The 22368-nt window shown below is 47.6% G+C and overlaps 1 protein-coding gene across 1 annotated transcript in view; it reads right to left on the bottom strand.

Moving 5' to 3' along the window:
• The window catches only part of PTPN18 (protein tyrosine phosphatase non-receptor type 18), a 47815-nt gene extending 25447 nt beyond the window's left edge, over positions 1-22368 (bottom strand). The window contains exons 1-8 of the mRNA XM_035140958.2: positions 22207-22368; positions 11734-11842; positions 10008-10084; positions 8609-8704; positions 8289-8327; positions 8073-8141; positions 6068-6130; positions 5177-5319 (exon numbers count right to left, since the gene is read on the bottom strand). Of these exons, the coding sequence (XP_034996849.2) occupies positions 5177-5319; positions 6068-6130; positions 8073-8141; positions 8289-8327; positions 8609-8704; positions 10008-10084; positions 11734-11842; positions 22207-22299 (689 nt within the window). The 5' untranslated portion in view covers positions 22300-22368. The remainder of the gene's footprint in view (positions 1-5176; positions 5320-6067; positions 6131-8072; positions 8142-8288; positions 8328-8608; positions 8705-10007; positions 10085-11733; positions 11843-22206) is intronic.

The following is a 22368-nucleotide window of genomic DNA, read 5'->3' as shown; positions in this document are numbered from 1 at the left end:
CTCGCCCAATATTCGCGAACTGTCATTGTTCTTTGCCTTAAATTATGCAGTTCCTCCTTGGTCTGGTCCGTATGACTATCGGACGCATACATAGTTTTTAAAGCCTCTAGAAATAGTTTGACATTCTTCATGCAAGGATTTTTTGTCGCGATTAACGGTCTTAGCCACTCCCTGGCTGCCCCTGTAAGGTGTTCCACAATAAACGCTACCCTGTGCTCATCATCAGGGAACTCATCATGGTGCAGCTCAAGAGCATACACGATCTCAGTCTCAAAGCCATGATATTCCCTCGGGTCTCCATTGAACTTGCTTCCTAGGGTCCCCGCTCTCCTTCCTGGCAGCACTTGGAGTTGGGGGGCCCCTCCCGCCTTGTTTTTCTCGGCATCCAGCTTGTTTTGGAGCTCTACCGCCACCGCCCTTAATTGCTGCTCTTTTTCCTGAAGCGCTCTCACCTGTTCCGCAAGTTGTAGCCGGTCCTCCTGGACCTTCTTGGTTTCTTCTTTAGCTGCCTTTAATTCCCCCTGTGCCTGCAGCGCCAGGTGCTGCAGGTCCTGTTGGGCTTTCTCCGCGATCTGCCGCCATTTCTCCGCCTCTGACGCACTCATCCCGGCAACTCCAAAGTAGCCCAAAAAAAGATTCGGAGGTTGCTGTCACAGTGGCCGGAGCGGGCTACTTCAGAGTAACGACTCTACACAGCTCTGCATTTTATTCTTTTATTGGTGCTGCGTATTTACAGTGCTGAAGTCATTGCTATATACACGGAGCTATGTGTTCAGTCGGGTTCAGAACCTCCGAATGGCTTTTGGCGCGTCTTTCTCCAACACAAAAGCTTTGGCAGACCCATCCTCTTTCCCCTCCTCTTTCTGCGTAATTCCGGAGTTGGGGGGATGGGTCTCCCCCCCTTATTTGCCCCTTCCTGTCCCACCTGGGACCCTGGCTCCTCTACCTTGCCTGAGCCTCGGACACGACTTCCTGCTTCTCCACTGGAATCGGAACTCTCTCTGCTTTCCCCTGTGCTCGGGGATGGGCTTGAACTCAGGAGGGGAGGGACTTCGCGATATCCCCTGTCCCTCACAAGATCACATCCAGCTGGGAATTGCAATACAAATGAGAACACTTTGCCATTTTGTTTTGAGAAATTCTTTCAGAGAAATCTTCTTGGTTCATCCCCAAAATAATATGGCAGTGTGGACTTCCAGTGCTTCCTGCCAAAATGGACGCAGAGCTTTGCAGTAGCGGAGACTGGCAGGTGAAGTATAAAGAAGGATAATGAGGGCAATTGTCCTTGCAAGCTCCCCCCCCCAGGTCAAGGGGCGGTGAGCTTCACCCGCAAATCGTCTGATACCCAGCTCTTACTCCAGATGGAATCCAAGAGGCGGGAGGTGCTGGGTGCAATGCGCTTCGCTTATCGGCAGCCTTCCAACGCAGCCATTATGAGCAGAAGTTCTTCTGTACTTTGGAATTTTAATTGGATCTAATATACAGAGGTGTACTGGGCTAAGGAGACAAGATAAACTGCTAAATAAATCAACCACTGAGCAACAACAATCTGAATCGGAGTGAGGAAGATTTCCATCGTAACAAGGTGAAGTATGACTGGGGGAGGGGAGCCTTTACCCTTTCTGAATATATATTACATTTTGCTGCATCAATGATTCGGAAACTGTTCCCTGGAATACCAATGGATTGATAAAAAGCAAGAATAAATCAAAGAGAATAAGATAATATTTATGGATTTTTAATGGAAACGGGACTGCGTGAGAATGTCGATATGATTGAAGCTTCTAACTTCCACTGAATTGCAATTAAGATTTTGGTTCTTTGATCCATCACAGCACCGGTGGGACACCAAATCATTAAGAACTAAGTATTGGAAGAGAAAGAATATGTTGGAGTTTTGCCTGCGGCTATGGCGGAGCACCAGACCTTCGCTCAGACAAACAAAGATGGCGCAGTGACGCAGAGGAAATACAGCTTCTGAGAACAGAAGGGAAAGGGAAAATGCAGAAGCAAAGATGCCTTTTCTTTCTTTTTAATTGGATTGTAATTTGGTAATGTGACAATGTGGCTTTTATTGAAATTGTAATAAAATTTATTATACCAAATAATAATATATATATATACAGTCAAACCTTGGTTTACGACTACCTTGGCGAACGACCGCTTCAGCGAGTGACTGCTGTGGACCCGGAAGTGTTTACATCTGGGTTCCACGGCGTTGGATGTGCAGACGCGATCTGCGCAGCTCACGCATGCACAGAAGCGATCTGCACAGCGTGTGTGTGCACAGAAGCGCTCTATCAACGCTTCACACACACACAGAAGCGTGCCTTCGGCAAGCAACCAACTCCATGGAACGGATTGCGGTCGCAAACTGAGGTACCACTGTATATATATTGTCAGGGGTTCTTGCAGCTACTCTTGAGTAACGGCGCTCCACACCTGTTTGTCTTTAAGGTGTTTTTATTGTGCATTCTATTTACAGTGCAAAGAGTCTGGAAAACCTGTCTGCTTAGTCTGAGTCAGAACCTCGCAACGGCTTCTTTCTGTTTCGCGCCCAACATAACAGTTTGGGAACCCCAAAGTGCCTCCCTCTCGTCCTACGGGGTGCCGTGCGCCTCAATTCAGGCGTTGGGGGGAAGGGTCATCCCTCTGACTGCTCTCCCATCATTTCCTCCCCAGCTGCCTCCCTCTCTGCTCAGTGTTGAGGCTCTTTGATGCTGAGCCTCGTCCCTCCCTCTCTGCTTCCTAACTCCTGTAATCTGATCTGCTACTGGACTTACTGCTCTGAGAGGAACTCGACCTGATGAGGGGGGGCTGTTCCCTATAAGCCCTCCCCCTTACATATATAAATGCAGAAGGTCCATGTTTGTTGAAGTCCACTTTTCTCCGAAACCGCTTGACTGATTGCGTTCAAATTCGGACACAACATTCTATTCTACTACCTGAGTGTTTCCATAACTTTAAATTATACAGATCTCACACCTGTCACAGGTAAAAAAAATGAATTTGTCTAAAAAAACAAATTCTCCAGAGTCTCACTCTGTTGAGAGCCAGGCCGAGCCCTGCAGGCCCCGCCTCCGACAGACCAGATGCCCCGAGAGCCAGGCCAGACCAGAGGCTGTGCCGCCAATGGAGCCAGGCCACCCCGGAGGCCACCCTGTGCCCCGAGAGCCAGGCCGCCTCAGAGACCATGCCAATAGACGGACCACACTGAGCTGAGTGGAGGTTGGGGCTCCCCTGGGTGGGGGGTGGGGGGAGGACGGGGTGGGGAGAGTCACAGGGATTAGCCATAGCAACGCGTAGCTGGGTACAGCTAATAATAATAATAATAATAATAATAATAATAATAATAATAATATGGCTGTGTGCCCACAACAGGGAGAGGGAAATAAGATGCCATCGAGGGAGGAAGCGTAGCTTTGAGCTCCACATCCTTCAGTCCGTTTTAATCATTTTATATTATTTTTACCTTAAAGTCTTAAGTTTTAAGTTATAGTTAAAGCTCAAAGCTATTTTAATTACAGGACTGATTCATTTTACTGATTGTTTATCAGTTGTAGTTACTGTTAAACACTTTAATCTACTTCCAACAAGGGCTGGAATGTCACCGAGATCCCCCAACAAGCAGCAGCAATTACCGGTAGCAGCGGGCCGACGAGTAGACCCCTTCGTCCCCTCTCTTTCTGATTCTCCTCCTAAATTGGATTTTATAACACTTGGAGTAAGTTACTTACTTTCATTTTTGTATTCTGCTGGAGAAGTTATTGCTGGACTCCCAATTGGTAGGTTCCTAGTTTCTTTTAATTGAGTTTGACGAAGGAGGATTGTTTGGATCATTCTGGGGGTCTTGACCTTAGAAAAAAGCAGCAGCCAAGCCGCTTGACCAGATCCAAATCTAAACAAGTTTGACTGACTTTTCGGACTGGATAACTCCTGAAATAGCTCAAGAGGCTACTGACGGGCTAGGAACTAGGTCGGAGGAGCAAACGGAGGAGGGGGATAATCACCATGGCAGTGACAAAGAGTCCCTAGATAGTTCAAATTCTCAGCAGTTAAACAGGGTCATGGAAGATTTCCCCAAGCAGCTAAAGGCCCTAGAATAGATCAAAAGGTTTAAAGAAAAAGAGACCCACAGGAAGGCCCACAAAGATTCAAGCAGCCCAAGCAGCTCAAGCAACTCAAGCAACAGCCCATTCCGCCCCTCAAATAACATCTCAAAAGCTACCTAATTTGTCTGGAACAACTGAGGAGTTATTTACTGGAGAATTGCTAAGTTTAATTGGAGAGCAAAGCCTACTCACTGGAAGGTCTCAGGCGCTGATCTTCCGGAAGTTAGAGAGCATCGAGGATTGTGTGGCGAGGGGTCTGGAGGAGGAGAGCGTGGCGCAGTCCCCCGAACCCCAGGGGGAGAAAGCTGAGAATGCTCAACTAAGCAGGCTGGAGCCCCTCAATCTTTCAAGGGAGAGCACCTTGGTGCTCAGACTAAATTTTGCCCCTGGGATGTGATCATGGCCCACACCCCACTAGAAGGTGTTTGCAGTTGGACCAGGTAGTTCTGATCATTCGAAATAATTGGGAGAACAATGGGTGCTGGATTGTCAGACCAAGAGTTTGTTCTTCCTTATCTGATCTACTGTGATTAGACATAGGTTCTTTGGACCTAAAAATGAACAAGAGATACCTATTGGGATGCTGGACACCTTGGGTTCTGAGCTTTGATCAAACCCAGCTGGAGACCAACTAGAAATTTCCCTGGAAGGAATCACAATGCCAAACTTACCGGATGCAGCACCAATCACTAATCAACACACACACACACACACACACACACACACACCCGGTGTTCCAGGAGTGCCCCAAAACCCATTTACAGGAAACTAACATTTTAATACATCAATCTATGCCCCGATCCGTAAATGCTGGTTTGGTTACGCAGGTGCCAGAGGACATTCTAATAGAGGGAATCCCACCAGGAGAAACTACAGGGGAGCAAAATTCTGACATTAAAGCACAAGAAGTTCAGTGCAGATCCTTGGGAGACTGTGCCTTGTGGGGACAGCCCATTTGTTCCTGCTCTTTGCTCCCTTTAATCAGTTACTGAAGGACCCATCCTCTGGCCTCATGACTGTTGTGTGGTCTGTCTATAGGGCTTTGCCCTGGGGCTGCCCCTTACCTGCAGTGCACACAGATGGGCACAGTGCTCTCACCCTGCTTGCTTCTCACTTGCTCAATCATGCCAAGGAAGTGGCCGTAAGTGTCTGGGATGCCCCGGTCTGGCCAAGCCACGTACTGGAAATGGGATAGCTCCCGCTCCTCCTGGGGGGGGGGAGGTACAGATCAATATCGCCACATCTGAATGGGGCTGACACAGAACAGGTGCTAGGAGAGGAAAGCCATTTGCACCCTCTGACATGTTTATGTTTGCTAATGCAAGCACCTGATGCCACCTCAAATATGAACCTGTTCTTCAAGACTATTGAATGGTTTGTCTTCAACCAAGGAACTCTGGAACTCTCTAACTCTGGTCCTGTGAAGGCCTGTCTACAGCACTGGTGGCAAACCTAAACCCACAGGCCTTACCTGCCCCCTGGATGATTCCTTGTGGGCCTCAAACCCCCTGGAATTTGATGGTGGTGATGAAATGACTGCACTGCAGCTGGGGCTCCTTTTCTCCTGTGCCATTGCTAAGGGATCTGGAAGGAACACGCTGACACTTCCTGACCTGCATCTCTGAGCGCTTTCTCCTGTTTGTGGAGCACACCAGTCTCTTAACTGTGGTCAAAAGGAGTGGTGCTTCATTCAGCAGCAAAGAAGCCGATTTTGCCAGCGACCATAGTAGGGACAGGGGCAGTTCTAGGCAGTCAGGACGAAGCCTGCTATAAATATTCAGAGCCCCGCCTTGTGCTCTGGCCTGGTCCTCAGAGCAGTACTTTCTACTTTCTACTCATGCAGCTGACCTTGAGGCCCCAGAGCCAGAAAGTGCAGCCCCAAGACCTGGACTTGGGTGTGCCCCCCAACTCCAGTGGGCCTTGCCTGGCAATTAAGTACCATGGAGTACCTTTACCTTCTGAAAGGTCAGGGTAAGCACCCGCAGAATGACATCTGGATTGAGTTCCTGTTCTTTAACCTGAAGAAGAGACAAGAAAACCGCCCATCACATTGTTCAAAATATTCTGACATCTCATTTGCTCAGTTACGTTGCCCGCCAATAATATAGGCTAGATCCCATCAGCCTCAGTCAGTGTGGCCAATGCTCAGAGATGGGAACATCTCTGTTCAACAACATCTGCAGATCCACAGGTTCCTTATCTCTAGTAAAGGTAAAGGGATCCCTGACCATTAGGTCCAGTCGTGACCGACTCTGGGGTTGTGATGCTCATCTTGCGTTATTGGCCGAGGGAGCCGGCGTACAGCTTCCAGGTCATGTGGCCAGCAGGACTAAGCCGCTCCTGGCGAACCAGAGCAGCACACAGAAACACATTTCCCTTCCCGCCGGAGCAGTACTTATTTACCTACTTGCACTTTGACGTGCTTTCGAACTGCTAGGTGGGCAGGAGCTGGGACTGAGCAACGGGAGCTCACCCCATTGTGGGGATTCGAACCACCGACCTTCTGATTGGCAAGCCCTGGGCTCAGTGGTTTAGCCCACAGTGCCACCCTCGTCCCTTCCTTATCTCTAAAGTAGGTACAATTGGACAGTGTTTTGTTAACTGTCACAGTTCTGTGTTATGGGATAGCTTGCTTGACATGAAATGCTTTCATGACAAACTTAAACCCTGGTGATTGTCATTTTGTGAAAGGGTTCAGGAACTTTGACCAAATTCTCAATACTCTTGCCAATTGATGGAGTTCACTGCGATGAAGTCTCAGGGGTACAGCCCATGCCTTTCTGCAGAAGGTCTCAGGTTCAATTCAGGGCATCTCCAGGTAAAGGCTGGGAAAGAGCCCCATCTGAAAGCCTGGAGTCAGTGCAGGCAATATAATTATTATTATTATTATTATTATTATTATTATTATTATTATTATTTCTACCCCACCCATTTGGCTGGGTTTCCCCAGCCACTCTGCGCAGCTTTCAACAGAGCATTAAAAACAGAATAAAACTTCAAACATTAAAAACTTCCCTAAGCATCCCATTTTGAGTTAGAATGACTAATGGTTTGATGTGGTATCAGGCAAATTCCTGACTGGGCAGGAATTACGTTTGGGACAGATCCAAGAAGCACCTTGTAGTCACAAAACATGTGATGCAGCTTATGGAGTTTGCTGACACATGAAATGGCAAAGGTAACTTAGCTGGTTCTCAAAAAAGATGAATTAACTCCTGGGAGGAGGGAAGGCCTTTCAGTATCTCTTTGTGATGAGCAGGGCTACTTCCATGTTTCAGGGGGGCCCGGCCTCCATGAGGGTGGCAGGAATGGGTGTGCTGTGAAATGCTCTTTCAAATTCCCCTCTGTGCTCTGCAGCAATGCTACAGTGGGGAACAAGGTGGGGAATGTTAGGTGTCAGCCTGAAGATCCAGCTGCTCAGTGTGGAAGGGCCCAGGGGAGGCTGGCCGAGAGTTCAGGCCTCAGGAGTTGCCCAAGGGTGCCAGCTGCTAACGTCACGTCTGGTAAGAGAGCAAAATCTCTAAGAGCAATATACCTCCAAGTACCAGAGGCTATGGTGAAGCTGTGGCCCTTAAGGGATCGCTGCACTACAACTCCCATCATTCCTGGCCAGCAGTCATGCTGATGGGGCTCATGGGAACTGGGATCAAATGACATCATGAGGATGGCAGGATAGTCAGCCAGCCCTGCAACAGGGGAGGGCATCATGTTTGCACTCTTTTTGTGTGTTTCCAGCAGGTGCACCTGCCTGCTTTCAGCTGCTGGTATCAGAATGCTGGATGAGATGGGACTTTGGTCTGAACTAACAAGGCAATTCCCAGCCCTTCCTTAGTGAGAAGCAATGGCCTTTAATCCAGGTTAGGTTGGCAGTGATGATGAACTGTGCCAGCCTCCCCTGCAAGGAACCAGGCTCCTCCTTCCGCACCGCAGCTTCTTCCTGCCCCCGTGTATCAACCTCACCTGTGCCACAGAGAAGGATCCGAAATGCAAGGTTTCCTCTGCCAAAGGCCAGTAGCGCTCACACTTTTTCTGAGAAAGAAAAGGCATAGGAAAGCAAGGAAGGATAGGTAAGAGAGATGGTGGCAACATGGACGTCCTCAAAACCTCAAGGCCCGGACGAGAGACCCCATGAGGCTTCCTAGCCTCCAAACACACCTCTCCTTCAGGAGGCCTCACCTTGCCTAGTTCCACTTCTCGACAAGCCATGACAATCACCTGCAATGAAAGAACATCATGAAGCAGTGGTGGAGAATGCCAGGCCCACAGAGAACAGTGAGGTGTGTAGAAACTGTACTATGGTGCATGGGTAAAATGTACATTTGCTGCTCTGTGCACTTTTGCTTCTGGCACCACCGGGATGTGGCCCAGAAGGTTTCACAGACCTGAATGTGGCCATCGGGCCGAAAAAGGTTTCCTAATCTGTTGGGCGCTATTTGCACTTCAGAGCTTGCTTTAATATCTAGGAAGCACACTTGTGATCTGCCTGGCCAACTCACCTTCACCTTGTACTGCCAAATCATGCGCCAGAAGTCCAACACTGTGTGTGGAAGAGGCCCCTGGGTTGCAATATAGCACTGCTTGTTATCCACTCCCTGTGGGAAGAAAAGAGAATTGCAAATATGAACCGAACATCATGCATTCTGCTGAACACCCCTGTCATCACCCCTGAGCTGGAGGACAGCATTCTATGTGAAGATAAACAAAGAAGAGGGAGGCCAACTGGTTTGAGGTTAGAATGAGTCAGAGGGCTTTGGATAATTCGCCCATTTGATTTGTGCTTGATAAAATTACTTTGCATTCCATTGTAAATAGAATGGTCAGTGCTAAACTACAACTGGGGTACGTATTGTCCACTTCTATAACATTCATGTTCTCAAAGCAATACAGTATTCTCAAATGTGGAAATTTTAAGTCAGCTCCTGGGGAGTACATGTATCTTATCTTTAAATTTAGGATTCCCAAGAACTTTATAATCATAATGAGTTGTTGTTGTTGTTGTTGTTGTTGTTGTTGTTGTTGTTGTTGTTGTTGTTGTTGTTGTAATATCATTGTTCCCGAGCCTTTAGAGTACTTTGTCATCCCACTGTCGATTTTATCTCTGTAACCATGAGGACTCAAAATGTATTCGAGTAAACTGGGACCTTTAACTGATGGTAGGAAGAGCCTTCAATTCTGTCTTTTGCCATAATGCCCCTCTAGTGTGCCTGACGGAACTTCTAGCTTACCTTGAGAAATAAAATAAAATCATGAAAAGGCTACTACCGGTATGGGACAAAAGCCCCCCTTCTCCGTGGAGGTCGCCTGCTGGATCTTTGCATCATTTGCTAATCTGGCCTTGCATGCTTCCAAGCATCTTCATCTGGGGGAAGGGCAGGATGCTGCCCGTACCTCTGCAGGGATACTGGGCCCTTCAGTCACTCTGACACAAAAGGTGCAGCCAAGCTACTTGCTGTCAGAGTTGGCTGCCTCTTTGACCACTGCTTTGGGCATTTCTCCTTCCAGTCACTGACGCCTATGAAAACATGACCAGACCAGCCATGAGGCAAAGTGAGGCAACTGCCTTGGGTGGCAGGATCCCCAGGGGCAGCAGATCCCAATGTAGATCTTCACCCACCCCTTCTTCCCTGGTGGGGAGAGAAGTGCCATTTTGTGGTTGACCTGAGGTGCCCTGGGGAGAGGTTTCTCTGGAGGCAGGTCAATGCCATTCTTACACTTACACAGTGCAAAAAGGGAAAGCTTGTGGATGGTATAATAGGGAACTGGACTCCCCCCCCCCCCCGGCCCGGCTTTAATCTGGAACAAAGTTTGCCAGTGTTTCAGCTCTCATCAGTTTGGGCAAATTCCTCTAGTCAGATGTGTTTGCAGTGGGGAGGGGCAGGTTCAGGACTCTGTTACCTGAATAAAGTTTGCATTGATGTAATCAGCTTGGGCTTCTTCTGTCAGGAAGTTCACAACAACTCTAGTCTGGTCATCTGTGAGATGTACACAACTGGGAGTTAGTGTCACAGATAGTCACCTGGCCTTAGAGAGAGAGAGAACATGAATCTCGGCATCTGACCTGTGGTCCCTCAGAAATATGTGCAGTGTGCATAGGAATTCGTTCATATTTTTTTCAAATATGTGTCTGAGGGACAGTGAACTGGCCCCCTGTTTAAAACATTTGAGGACCCCTGAATTAGATGGTCCATAAGAAGAGACTTGCTGGATCAGGCCAATGGCCCACCTAGTCCTGTTCTCACAGTGCCCGACCAGATGCCTCTGGGAAGCCCTGGAGCAGAGCCTGAGAAACTAGGACAGGTCAAAAAACAAGGTAAAGTATCTGCTCATCCTCACTAGCATCACAACCACTCTGTCCTTCTGACCCCCCTCCAGAGAGCAATGGCAGATTGTCCCATTCCGAAAATGAAGGTGCACACCTTAGAAAGGCTCAACTTCCACTTTTTGCAGTTCCTCTGATTACTTTTCATCCATTAGTTAACTTCCTCAGTCTGGCCTCCTGATTGGCTTGGGTTCTGGATACAGCTACCTGGTCTCCAGTATCCCAAATCCTGAGACTCACAAAATGAGCTGCAGTGATGCCATAGGTGGGGGAGAGTAGCAGCCAAACCTTAGAAATGCACATTCCTGTTAGTTTGCATGAGAAGGGGCTAAGCCCACAGAGCTGTATTGCTGATAGGGAGACCATAGAAATACAGTTGGCAGAGAGGGCTCTGTGTGATGTCATTTCCCCTACTCTCCTGGAGAGGAAGGAGCATACTGTCTTTCCTTTTCCTCTCTTCCTTCCTTTGACGAGTGTTGGATGCAGAGATATCTCTGCTTGCTCCGGCTTTAGGCAATGTTGGATTTTGCCAACATAGCTTTTACTGCTGCCACTGCTGGGAACCAACGCAAATAATAAGTAAGAATTTCTTATGTTTAAACTTACTGTAGTTGCCTGATTCTTTGTTCAGCGGGGTAAGAAAGGAGAGCCAGCTTACTTCATAGCTGGACTTCCTCTAAACGAATATATCCTCTCCTACCCATTAAGACCCATCCCAGAATAGGAAGGGTCCTCATGATGTCAGGCACACAAGGATAAGTGTGAGCAGCTGCTAAAGGGATAGAGGTAGAGATGTGAAGGCCCAGGAAAAACAAAAAAATCAGGGGAGGGGAATGATTCCTTGGCTATGATGTTTACAATGGAGAAAAGATGGATATTTGGAGAAAGAAGGAAACCTCCTCTTCATATGCAATATTTTCTTTTTTTCAGAATGTTGTGATTTTTTAAAGGTAAACTTTTAAAACAATATTGTTATAGTCAATAGGGCTGTCACAAAACTCCTATAATTTGAGAGCAGCTGATGGATCTAGGGTCTAACTTGATGCTCTGAGGCCCTGAATCTTGAGTACTACAGCCTGGGACATGGCAACAGTCACTGGATATTTTGCTGGTGACACGAGCAGATGAAAGACAATTCAAGGCACTTCTAGGGCGGAGGAGCCCAAGAGGAATGTGGTAACACACCCTGATCCATAGAAGAGGAAGTGAGTGCCAAGTTGGGCAGAACTGGCCCCATGCCACAGGTGCCAATATTAAAGCCACCCCACGGGAGTTAGTAGTATTTCCCCATTGGCAACTCACATGGCAGGATGTCTTTGTAACGGTTCTTCTTGATATTCTCCTTGTTGCCCCCAGCTTCTGTTGAAATGCCCTGCTGCTGCCGGAATGCTGCCACCCGGGCTTTGATTTCCTGCCGAGAGACAAGAGCATCTGTTCATTTATTAAAATCTTTACATGCTTGCATTTCCATCTGACTACAGGTCTCCAAGGTAATGAAAAAAAGAAAAAGAGACATGTAACAAGCTTAGCAGGTTTCCTGGCTCTGGGGGATAAGAATGAAAAATACCCTGTTTCTGGCACTGGGAAATGGCTGACTCCCATATGATCGGACCCCAGCCGTGCCAGGAATTCAGGGTTGATATGGGGGTAATTATCCCTGGCAGACTCCCCAGGATGGGGGAGGACTGTCTCGAAGACCCACGGAAGTCACCAGACCCTTATGTATAGTCAGAGGGTGGGTGTGGGGTGATGGGAGACCAGTAGGAGAACACTTCAATCTCCCAGGACATTCTATACAAGATCTCAAAGCAGCTGTTTTATTACAGAAAAAAATCAAAACAGACTGGAAAGAGAAGTTGCTGAATTGCAACTCATTACCAAGCTTAAAACCATGGAGAGACTTGGTCTGAACAAGGACAATGGATTCTTATCTCATTATACATGATCAAGCTTTCTTTAGCACCTCAGCCCTTGCTTTTTCCTGCAAGACCAATTGCAGTCATTAACAGTCGTTAACAGTCATCACCAGGTTTACCACTCCTATCACCCCATCACCCATTCCCATCACCCCCCACCTCTGACTATACATAAGGGTCTGGTTACTTCTGTTTCAGTGTATCTGAAGAAGTGTGCATGCACATGAAAGCTCATACCTATGACAAACTTAGTTGGTTTCTAAGGTGCTACTGGAAGGATTTTTTATTTTTATTTATTTTGAGGAATACAGACAGACTTTCATCTATAATTGGACATTTAATTGCACAACATTATTTGGTTTGAGAGACTTGATAAGGACAAGGAAAAGAAGAAATAAAATGGCGCTGATATACACAGGTTGGCTTGAATAAATCAACTCCTGTGCATTCCAAAATGGTGCTCCTGATTAATGACGGAGCATAGAAAAACTCAAGTTTCTCCCTGTTTTGAAGGAAATAGAGATGTTTGCTGGCTGGATTTGTATTTGAACTGAGATAATAAGTTGGACAACATGCAGTGCAGCTGTTTGCAGGATTGATTTATTGGACGTGAGAGAGAAGGCTATCAGATGGCTAGCAACCCCTGTCCTAGGGCCCGGGAGGGGGGAATGTATGATCTATGAAAAGCCGATCGATTGCTAAACGAATTACATATGTGGAATACAGTTTATTTACATGGCAAAATGCAAGCAGCATGCTTTTCACCAAGCGGCAGAATTCGACAGCAGCCTGGAAGGGAATAACTTACAACTTGATAACATCGGAGAAGCTGCGTCATTAAATCTTAAATGAGAAGTTGGACAAGAGCCTGGATTGGACTGAAACCAAGGCAGGAAAAGCTGTGCTGGAAAAAACAGGCTGCAATAGCATATACTGTATTTTAAAATAAAGCTGTATTTTAATGTAAGGACATATGATTTTGGACATGATTGAGAGCCGCATAGCCAGGGGACGGGAAATTTTTAGTGTGAAGATGGGAATGTGGAAATAGGGAAACAACAGAAGAAGGCAGGAACGAGATGTGGAAGATTCTCCAAGAGGTCCAGACTATTGGAAGTCCGAATTTTTTAAAAAATAATAAATAATTGGGAATATAAATTAGTCTTTTTGTTTTAATTTGGTTTTTTAAATTGGAATATGATTATGATTAGATGTTGATTGGCTGTTTTTATTGGAATGGGACAACCTGTGGACTGCCAGATGTTGCTCAGCTGCAGCTCCCATCATCCCTGATAGTTGGCCAGGCTGCCTGGGAATCCCAAGTTCCCTCTGTCCCTGACACACCTTCCTTTTAACTTATGTATACAGGCAACTTCCCATTTAGGCGTGTTTGGAGCACAGGCATCCACACGCGCGCATTGCCACAAACCTGAAAGGGGGCAAAAAATGGCAACAATGGCGCAAAAATAGAATCATAGAATCATAGAGTTGGAAGAGACCACAAGGCCTCCGCTTAAAGACCTCCAAAGAAGGAGACTCCACCACACTCCTTGGCAGCAAATTCCACTGTCAAACAGCTTTTACTGTCAGGAAGTTCTTCCTAATGTTTAGGAACTGCTCTCAAGCCAGGTGTCACCCATCCTTTATTTGTGCCTTTCATTTTTTTTTTGCTCAAGTGTAGTACTTTACATTTCTCCCTGTTAAAATTCATCTTGTTTGCTTTGGCCCAGTTGTCTAATCTGTCATTTTGTCATTTTGAAGTGTGATCCTGTCCTCTGGGGTATTAGCCACTCCTCCCAATTTGGTGTCGTCTGCAAACTTGCTCAGGTTGCCCTCAAGCCCATCATCCAAGTCATTGATAAAGATGTTGAATAAGACTGGGCCCAAGACAGAACCCTGTGGCACCCCACTAGTCACTTCTCTCCAGGATGAAGAGGAGCCGCTCCAGGTACCGCTCCAGTGGGAAGGTAAACGGCGTTTCCGTGCGCTGCTCTGGTTCGCCAGAAGCGACTTTGTCATGCTCTCCACATGACCTGGAAGCTGTACGCCGGCTCCCTCGGCCAATAATGCGAGATGAGCGCCGTAACCCCAGAGTTGGTCACGACTGGACCTAAGGTCAGGGGTCCCTTTACCTTTACATGTTTGTCCAATGGGTTGTGGAAGTGAGGGGAACCCAGACTTGAACTGGAGGAGGAAATGCTGAATCAGGTCCTGATTTGTATGCGTGCCTATAACATGCACCCTTTTAGCATACCGTTATTTGCATGCTCATGCTTCCTTCCCTCTCCCCCTTCCCCCAAGAAAACCACACACATATATTTATCATTTGCTTCGAACCTGTCTCACTTTTCTGTCAAGCTGAGCGTGTCGCCAGTGAGGGATGTTGAAACTTCGCTGTCCTCCCGTTCCCCAACCGCAGCTAAGAAGTGGCAGGTAATGTAAACAGCCCATGAATTCAGTTCCTTTCCTTATTTATTGACCTAGGCTGATCCCCACCCCCAGGCAGCAATTCCTATGTCTGGGCAGCGTCAACAAGTTCATCTTATTGTACAACATCATTTCTGTGAGAAATTGTAAACGACAGTTTTGTCCACAGTACGAGTTTGCCACCATCTGTGGCTGTTGCCTTTCCTTCAAAGCCATGTACTGCTCCTGCCATCCAAACTGTCACTCAGTGGTAGACCATCTGCTTGGCCTGCAAAGGTCCAAGGTTCAGTCTCAGCATCGCCAGACAGGGCGAGGCAGGTCAGACCTGACCTAAGAGAAACCCTACAGAGCCACTGCCAGTCAGTGTGGACAGTATGGGTCTGGTTTGGCATAAGGCAGCTTCCACGATGCCTCTCCTCAAGCCCTTCCCAGGTTTCCCGTACCCTTCCATATCTGGCTCAAATGTCCTGACTTTACCCAGACAATATTGTGGACTCTCCTTCTTGGAGGTTTTAAAGCAGAGGTTGGATGGTCATCTGTCATGGATGCTTCAGCCAAGATTCTTGCATTGCAGATTCCTCAGGGTCCCTTCCAGCTCTATGATTCCATGAAAGCAGAAACTCTCTCACTGAACTAAATAGGGGCAGAGTAGAATCTTGGGAACTGTAGTTTGTTGAGGGTAATGGGAACTGTAGTTCTATGTGGGATACTGGGTGTACTTTAAATGGATGGTGTGGATTTGCCTGAAAAGGAGGAGCCAGGGGCACAACCTGGTGGATCCTGGGCAGAGCCTGCCAGAATCTGGAGTTTTCTTGTTTTTCCATCTCAAGCTGTCTACTTGAAAGAACACAGTTTTACAGGTTGGACCAACAACATGATGCCAGGTATTTCCTAGGCAAGCTTGAATCGTCACGTGACTCATTTCAGAACTTAAGCATTGCCTCCTTGTCTTATGCTAAGTCTTGCTTGTTTCTTGCCCCAGTGGAGGATGCAGTGCACAACAGTTGGTGCAAGAGGTTTCAATGCATGGAAGAGGACAAAGATTTGATTTGCAGAGTGACCCTGGCATGCCAGATGTGCTCTTTAAACCCTCAGAGAAACTTTATTACTTGTTGGGTTCCTGACACCTCTCTCTGCTGACCTTTCTCAAACACAGAACAATGAAGGCCAGTCTCCAAGGGTGTGAGAGAGATTATATATATATATAAATGTAAAAGGTCCATGTTTGTGTTTCATGATCTATCTCCAAAACCGCTTGACCAATTGAGTTGAAATTTGGACACAATGTTCCAGTCCAATATGTGAGTGTTTCTATAAACTTAGTTTACATAGATGTGACACCTGTCACAGGTAAAAACAAGGAATTTGTGGAAAAAATAATAGCTCCCCCCAGTGGACGACAAAGGAACAGACGCAATTTCTGGCGCCACACCCCACCTGCCCCTGCCCCCCTCCTACCTCACCACCCCCACCCCCTACCCCTACTCCCCCTATCTCACCAGGCCAGTCCAAAGCCAGGCTGGGCCCACAAGTCCCCTCCGCCAACTCCGGGCACAGCAGGAGAGGCAGGCCCGGTCCTGGCGCCACTCCCACGTCCACAACCCCACCCTCTCCAGAATCAGGCCTACCCCGATCCCACGTCTGTCCCCCCGACGCCTCTTGCAGAACCAGGCCGGGCCCCAATCCCACGTCTACCGTCACAGATGCCACCTCCACATACAGGCCAGACCCACAAGTCCCCTCCACTGACACAGGAGAGACAGGCCCAGTCTCCATTCCCACCATGCCAGGCTCCATTCCCACGTCCACCGTCCCAGACACCACCTCCACAGCCAAGCCGGACCCGCTACTCCCCTCCGCCGACTCCACCGACGGCAGGAGAGACAGGCTCGATCCCACCACCAGACCACGCCCCAAAACCACCTCCACATGGGGGAAATGGGAGACCCTCCCCAACATTTCCTACAGGTACCCCCCTAACTCCTCACCCACCGGGGACCCACACAGAGTCTCCCCAAACTACGAATAATTTTTATGGGGGGAACCAGACAGGTATCAGGGGGGTGGGTCGCATCCTTCCTGTCTTGGGAAACGGGACCCCTGACTAAGCCATGGCAACGCGTGGCCAGGTACAGCTAGTAATTACAGTGGTACCTCGGTTTATGAACACAATTGGTTCCGGAAGTCTGTTCATAAACTGAAGTGTTCATAAACTGAAGCGAACTTTCCCATTGAAAGTAATGGAAAGTGGATTAATCCGTTCCAGACGGTCCGCGGAGTAAGCGTTCATAAACTGAAGCAAACTTTCCCATTGAAAGTAATGGAAAGTGGATTAATCCGTTCCAGACGGGTCCGCGGAGTACTTAAACTGAAGCGTTCATAAACTGAAGCATGGGTGTAATTGGTTCCGGAAGTCTGTTCATAAACTGAAGCGTTCATAAACTGAAGCAAACTTTCCCATTGAAAGTAATGTAAAATGAATTAATCCGTTCCAGATGGGTCCGCGGCGTTCATAAACCGAAAATTCATAAACCGAGGTGTTCATAAACCGAGGTTCCACTGTACTATTTATGTAGTGCTCAAGAAACGAGGCGGGTTATACAACATCTCAGAACTGTCACCACAAATGACACCAACAGTGAGAGCCAGCAGCCTCCCAGGGCCAGGCATGTGACACTGAAACCTGCTCTAGGCCTTGCTAGCTTAGGAATCAGGACACCTGGATTCACTTTCTGTCTATGTGGGAAATCAAGCATGACTGTACCTGGAGTTCATGGAGCTAAAAGGATGCAAAAGTAGAAATGGCTTAGTTTCCACCCCCCTCCTATTCTCAAGGTTTGTGACAATACCTTGTTCTCGTGCCTATAAATTAGGAAGTAAAGTTGAAATGCAGGAGCACACAAATTTAGAGAAAATTTCCCATTTTCACTTTCAATTCAAATTGGCAAGCTACTTGAACTTAAAATATCTGGAACCTGGATGTGGCCTGTGGGCAAAGGCAATGCTGGAACCCGGGGTCAGAGGCAGGATCACAGGACAAACCTGTCCCACCATAAGGAAATGCAATATTTGCAAACTGCTGCAGGGTCGCAGTGAAATGAGGTCCTTGGCATCAACAAAACCATGTAAGGATCAAAGCTTAATTGGACCGAGAGCTTGAATGTGCAGGATCAATCAAGGGGACATATGACACCAAGGAAAGCCACTCATGTTCCACTCATGTTCCACTCCCTCAAAAATACACCTTAAGAGCTAAATGGCATGAGAGCAAAAGATTTGTGACTGAGGCAGATGCACATCTTGTATTTAAAGTCCCCCCAGAACACATTTAAAGTGCATGACTTTCCCCAAAGAATCATGGGAAGTGTAGTTTGTTAAGGGTTTTAGTTATGGGTGGGGGAAACTACATGTACTTTAAATGTGCATTGGATGTGCTTGACATGCGTGGATCTGTATTCAGGTGTATGTGTTTTGAAAAGGCTCAATGCAGCTTGTGCAAGCCTCAGTTGAAATCAAGACCAGACAGGCCAGCCACGGAGCCCTCCCAGAGTCAACTCACCCACAAGGTGACCACGTCCAATGCATCCTGGCACATGATATGCAGCAACCGATTGGGGGGGGGGGGGCATGTGCGGCTTAGAAGGACTCATCATCCCAGCCATCTGACAGGCCACGGAAAAGCTATGTTGGCCGAGTCAGCTGGGAACTCGCAGTCTCAGGAACAGGGGACAATTAAGGCCAGTTTTACAGGGCAGAATCAAGTCTTGATTTGGCATGGTTCTTGATTCTTCATACTATTAGCAAACCCATTGCCAGAACAGCACCAGGAGGTATCAGCAGATTTGAGGGGAAACCCAAATTTTGCAGAACGGCAAACAAATATTTAGAGAGGAGAACTGTAAAAACAAGAAAACCTGGAGGCTCCCAAATTGAGTTGAGTTTCTTTCCCCCTGAGGAATTAGTGGCCATAATTGTTCCCTTATGTTATAAGAATTTAAGGTCTCAAATATATAAATTAAATGTTCATAAATTTACAAGGCAGACACATACATAAAAATATAAATCACGTGTCTGAAGAGGAGAGCAATCCTGAAACCATTTTGACTCTCCCAAATTGACCTCAAACGTTTCTCAGCAAGGAGGAAGGAAATTGGAAAGCCTCTCTGTTGTCTTTTGCTTACCTGTCTTTAGGGCGTCTTTGTGTATGAATAGGGTGAGCCTGTGACCTGAATTCAGGAATTAAAGTATTTTCCATCACAAAAGAATGGCCGGGCTGCTCAAGTAAAGCAGTCAGCGACCATTGTCAGGTATCCTGGCAGACAGGATTTCTGTTGTAGACCGCCTCCTTCTGTGATGTATGTATGATGTTTTTGGGGTGGTCTTAAGCTACAGGGTGGGCAATTTCAAAGTCTATATAAGGGCTTGCACACCATTGTTCTGGGTTTCTCCTCCCTCCTGCATGTGGTGAGTGAGGACCGTGTTGCAGGGCCGTCTTAAGCGGGTCGGGCGCCCTGGCGCCGTGGTGCGCTGATCACTCCGGCGCCCCCGCCTCGCCCCGTTTCTTCCCGTGGCTGGTGGGCGGGCACAGCGCACAGTGTGGTTTTCGCGCGGCTTCGCCGTGCAGCACCCCCCTGCCGACCCAGCGCCCCGTGCCACCCAGCCTACCCCTAGAGCCGGCCCTGCCCTGTTGCAACAGTTTAATAAAGGTCAGGCTTACTAACTGCTTTGCTTCTCAATATTCTCTGGTTGGCCTCTGTTATTTTCTCCTACTGATAAAGAACCCACTTGAGGATTCTATACAGGCTCTTGGATACCCCATAAGAAAAAAGAAGCAGGTTTTTCTACATCAGTTATATGGGGAGAGAGGAGAAGGATGCACTTAGAGGTGTGAAATCTCCTTCCTGCTGCTGGTGAGTCCAGCTGCATCAGCCCTGCCCCATCCTGGCCTACATTTCTTTATCATGCTAGCAGGTAACAAAACATGGAGTCCGACTATGTATTAATAACTTCTCTTCAATCTGCATGCCAGCTCGGGTCTGGGAACAATGCAGACACTCTAGCTTCTCACACCCCCTACCAAATAAACACGTCTACACTACAGATCTAAATAAGTTTCAGCGCTATTTAATTGTCAGGGCTCCCAACCAGGGCCAGCCCAATACATTGTGGCACCTGAGGCAGATCCCAAAATGATGCCCCTCCTCCCTGCCAGAAAGAAGGGGAGAGGGAAGATTTGCCTCAGCAACAAGGAGAGCAGAAATATCAACATTGGCATCTGCTGTCCCAGTGGACCCGGCCACCTGAAGCACTCACCTCACATGGCCTCATTGGTGAGCTGGTCCTGAATAAAAACCAACATCAAGATCTGCTGTCCTGGGGACCCGGCTGCTTGAGGCAGCTGCCTCTCATTGGGGGGGGGGGGCAGGCCCTGCACCCAGCAGAGAAGATCTGGGAAATGTTGTCAGATGAGAAGGCCAGTGACTTCTATTATAGCTTCAGGCACCAGGCCTGTTGGCGGACCAACTCTGCAAAGCTGCAAGAATGTCTCCCAACATGACGTGAAGGCTTGGAACATCAACCCTGCTTTGTGGGAATCCCTTGCAGATGACTGCAGTGCCTGGAGACAGACACGTCGTGCATCCACAGCAGTGAACAGAGGAGGAATGACCACTGGGAGGAATGCAGAGAGAAGGAACGCCATGGTGCATCTGTAACAGTGAAACCAGGCACCGTCCTCTGCCCTAGCTGCAACAAAACATGTCTGTCCCGTATCAGTCTCTGCAGCCACAGCAGGCACTGTAACTCTACAACGGTTTGACTTGCACTCCTCCATTGTCTCCCAAGACAGATGGATGTCAGCAACAACAACAATGGGCACTTGCCAAACGATTATTTATTTATGAGCTGCTTTACACTGGAACAGTCTCAAAAGTGACTTACGGAAGATAAATCCATACCAATGGAAACCAGAAAAACACCTTTAAAAACCACAATGTACATTAAAAGTGATCATCTAAAAATACTACTGTACTTAAGAAGACAACTCCCAAGTTCTTCTGCAGGAACATGACAGTCAATCCAGATTTGGTATAGTATAAACCACCACAACTTGCACCTCTGCAGTGTTTTCTGAGTGTTCAAAGCACTTCATGGCTAGTCACAGTTTTTATTATTAGCCCCATACTCCAGATGAGGGACTGAGGCTGAGAATGGCTTGCATAAGGCCACTTACCGAGTTCAGGGCAGTGGTGAGAGTTGAACTAGAAGCTTCTTGGTTCACAACTTTAGGGCTTATCCACACTTACCGTTGTACTGCTCTTTCTAGGTACAGCCCGTGATTTAAAGCACCACCTCCTTTTTTTTGATCCAGAGCTTTTCCCTGTGAAAACCCGCCCCTTCAAGTTCAACCAGAGCAAATGTCAGTCCAAGGAAAACGAGAATTGATGTTTGCTCCAATTCAGCCTTTTGCTTCTAGGGGGGGCAATTGCCCCCTCCTGCCCCCCTGCCTACGCCCATGGATCTTTGCCTGAAAAGTGTGCGCAAAAGGCAGCTGTGCCTGAGTGCTTAGTTGCTTATATAGCATCCTGTAAATGTATACCTGCATGTAAGCTTTTTACGCTAGTACGAATAGAGCAACCTAGAAAGATTCTTTTCTAAGAGTTGTATAGAATGGCATTTAGCAGGAAATAAAATTCTTGTATTCTTATTGTGATGGAACCAATCAAGGCTGGCCTGTACTATGGGCAGTTGGGACACCCAGTTTGGACTCTAATCCCAAGAAGACCCTTGTCAACTTCTCTCTGCTACTGCCATTCTTGCGCCTTGCTCTAGTCCTAGAAGGAAGATATGAGGCAGCCCATTGTAGTTGCTGGAAGGTTGTGGCTTCTTAGCAAGCATGAAATACTAATAATCTTGCACTCCTTCCTTTTCTCCTCCTAGATCTGGGAGCCTGAGCAGCAGAGGGATTATCTTCCCCTGGAGAGCAGGCAACATGCCTGGAATGCAGTTGGGAGAAAGCATTTGGGAGATGCATTTAGGCTTCCCTCCAGCACTCATCAGCTGGATTGTGTCATGTGGCAAATCATGGGTCAAAGCAGGACTGAAATGTCATTTTTAAACATGCTGGTTCTGTGAAAGTAATGCTACTCCTAGAAGATTAGACAGAAATTCAACCTGTGTAGCTTTTCTTGGAATGGAGATCCACAGGTAGAAAAAAAACTACCTGTTGAATTTAGGCCTGTCACCAGACCAGTAAAGGTATGGGAGGCCTACCAGGAAAAGGAAAAACCTCAGAGTGCGTGAGGAAAATCCCTGGTTGCAGTGAATAGTGGGGTGGAGAAGAGGTGCTGTCAGTCAGTCCTAAACGCAGGGCAGGGGAAGGTCTATTGCTGTCCTGAGTCGCCTTCTCCCCGCCCAGGTAAACAAGACTCACCTGGAACTCCTCAGCCAGCTGCCCCTTCTCTTGCCCTGCCTTGGCCTCGACCCGGGCTAGGAAGCCCTTCAGGCTCTCTGCACAGCGGCTCATCCCTCTGTCAGAAGAGGGACAAGGCAGAGTGGGAACTGAAGGCTATGAAATGCTAAGAGGAAGTTCAGG

The sequence above is a fragment of the Zootoca vivipara genome, chromosome 16 (assembly GCF_963506605.1).
Source record: "Zootoca vivipara chromosome 16, rZooViv1.1, whole genome shotgun sequence".
Taxonomy (NCBI): domain Eukaryota; kingdom Metazoa; phylum Chordata; class Lepidosauria; order Squamata; family Lacertidae; genus Zootoca; species Zootoca vivipara.
The sequence above is the reverse complement of the archived record's forward strand: the minus strand, read 5'-3'. Positions and strand labels throughout refer to the sequence as shown.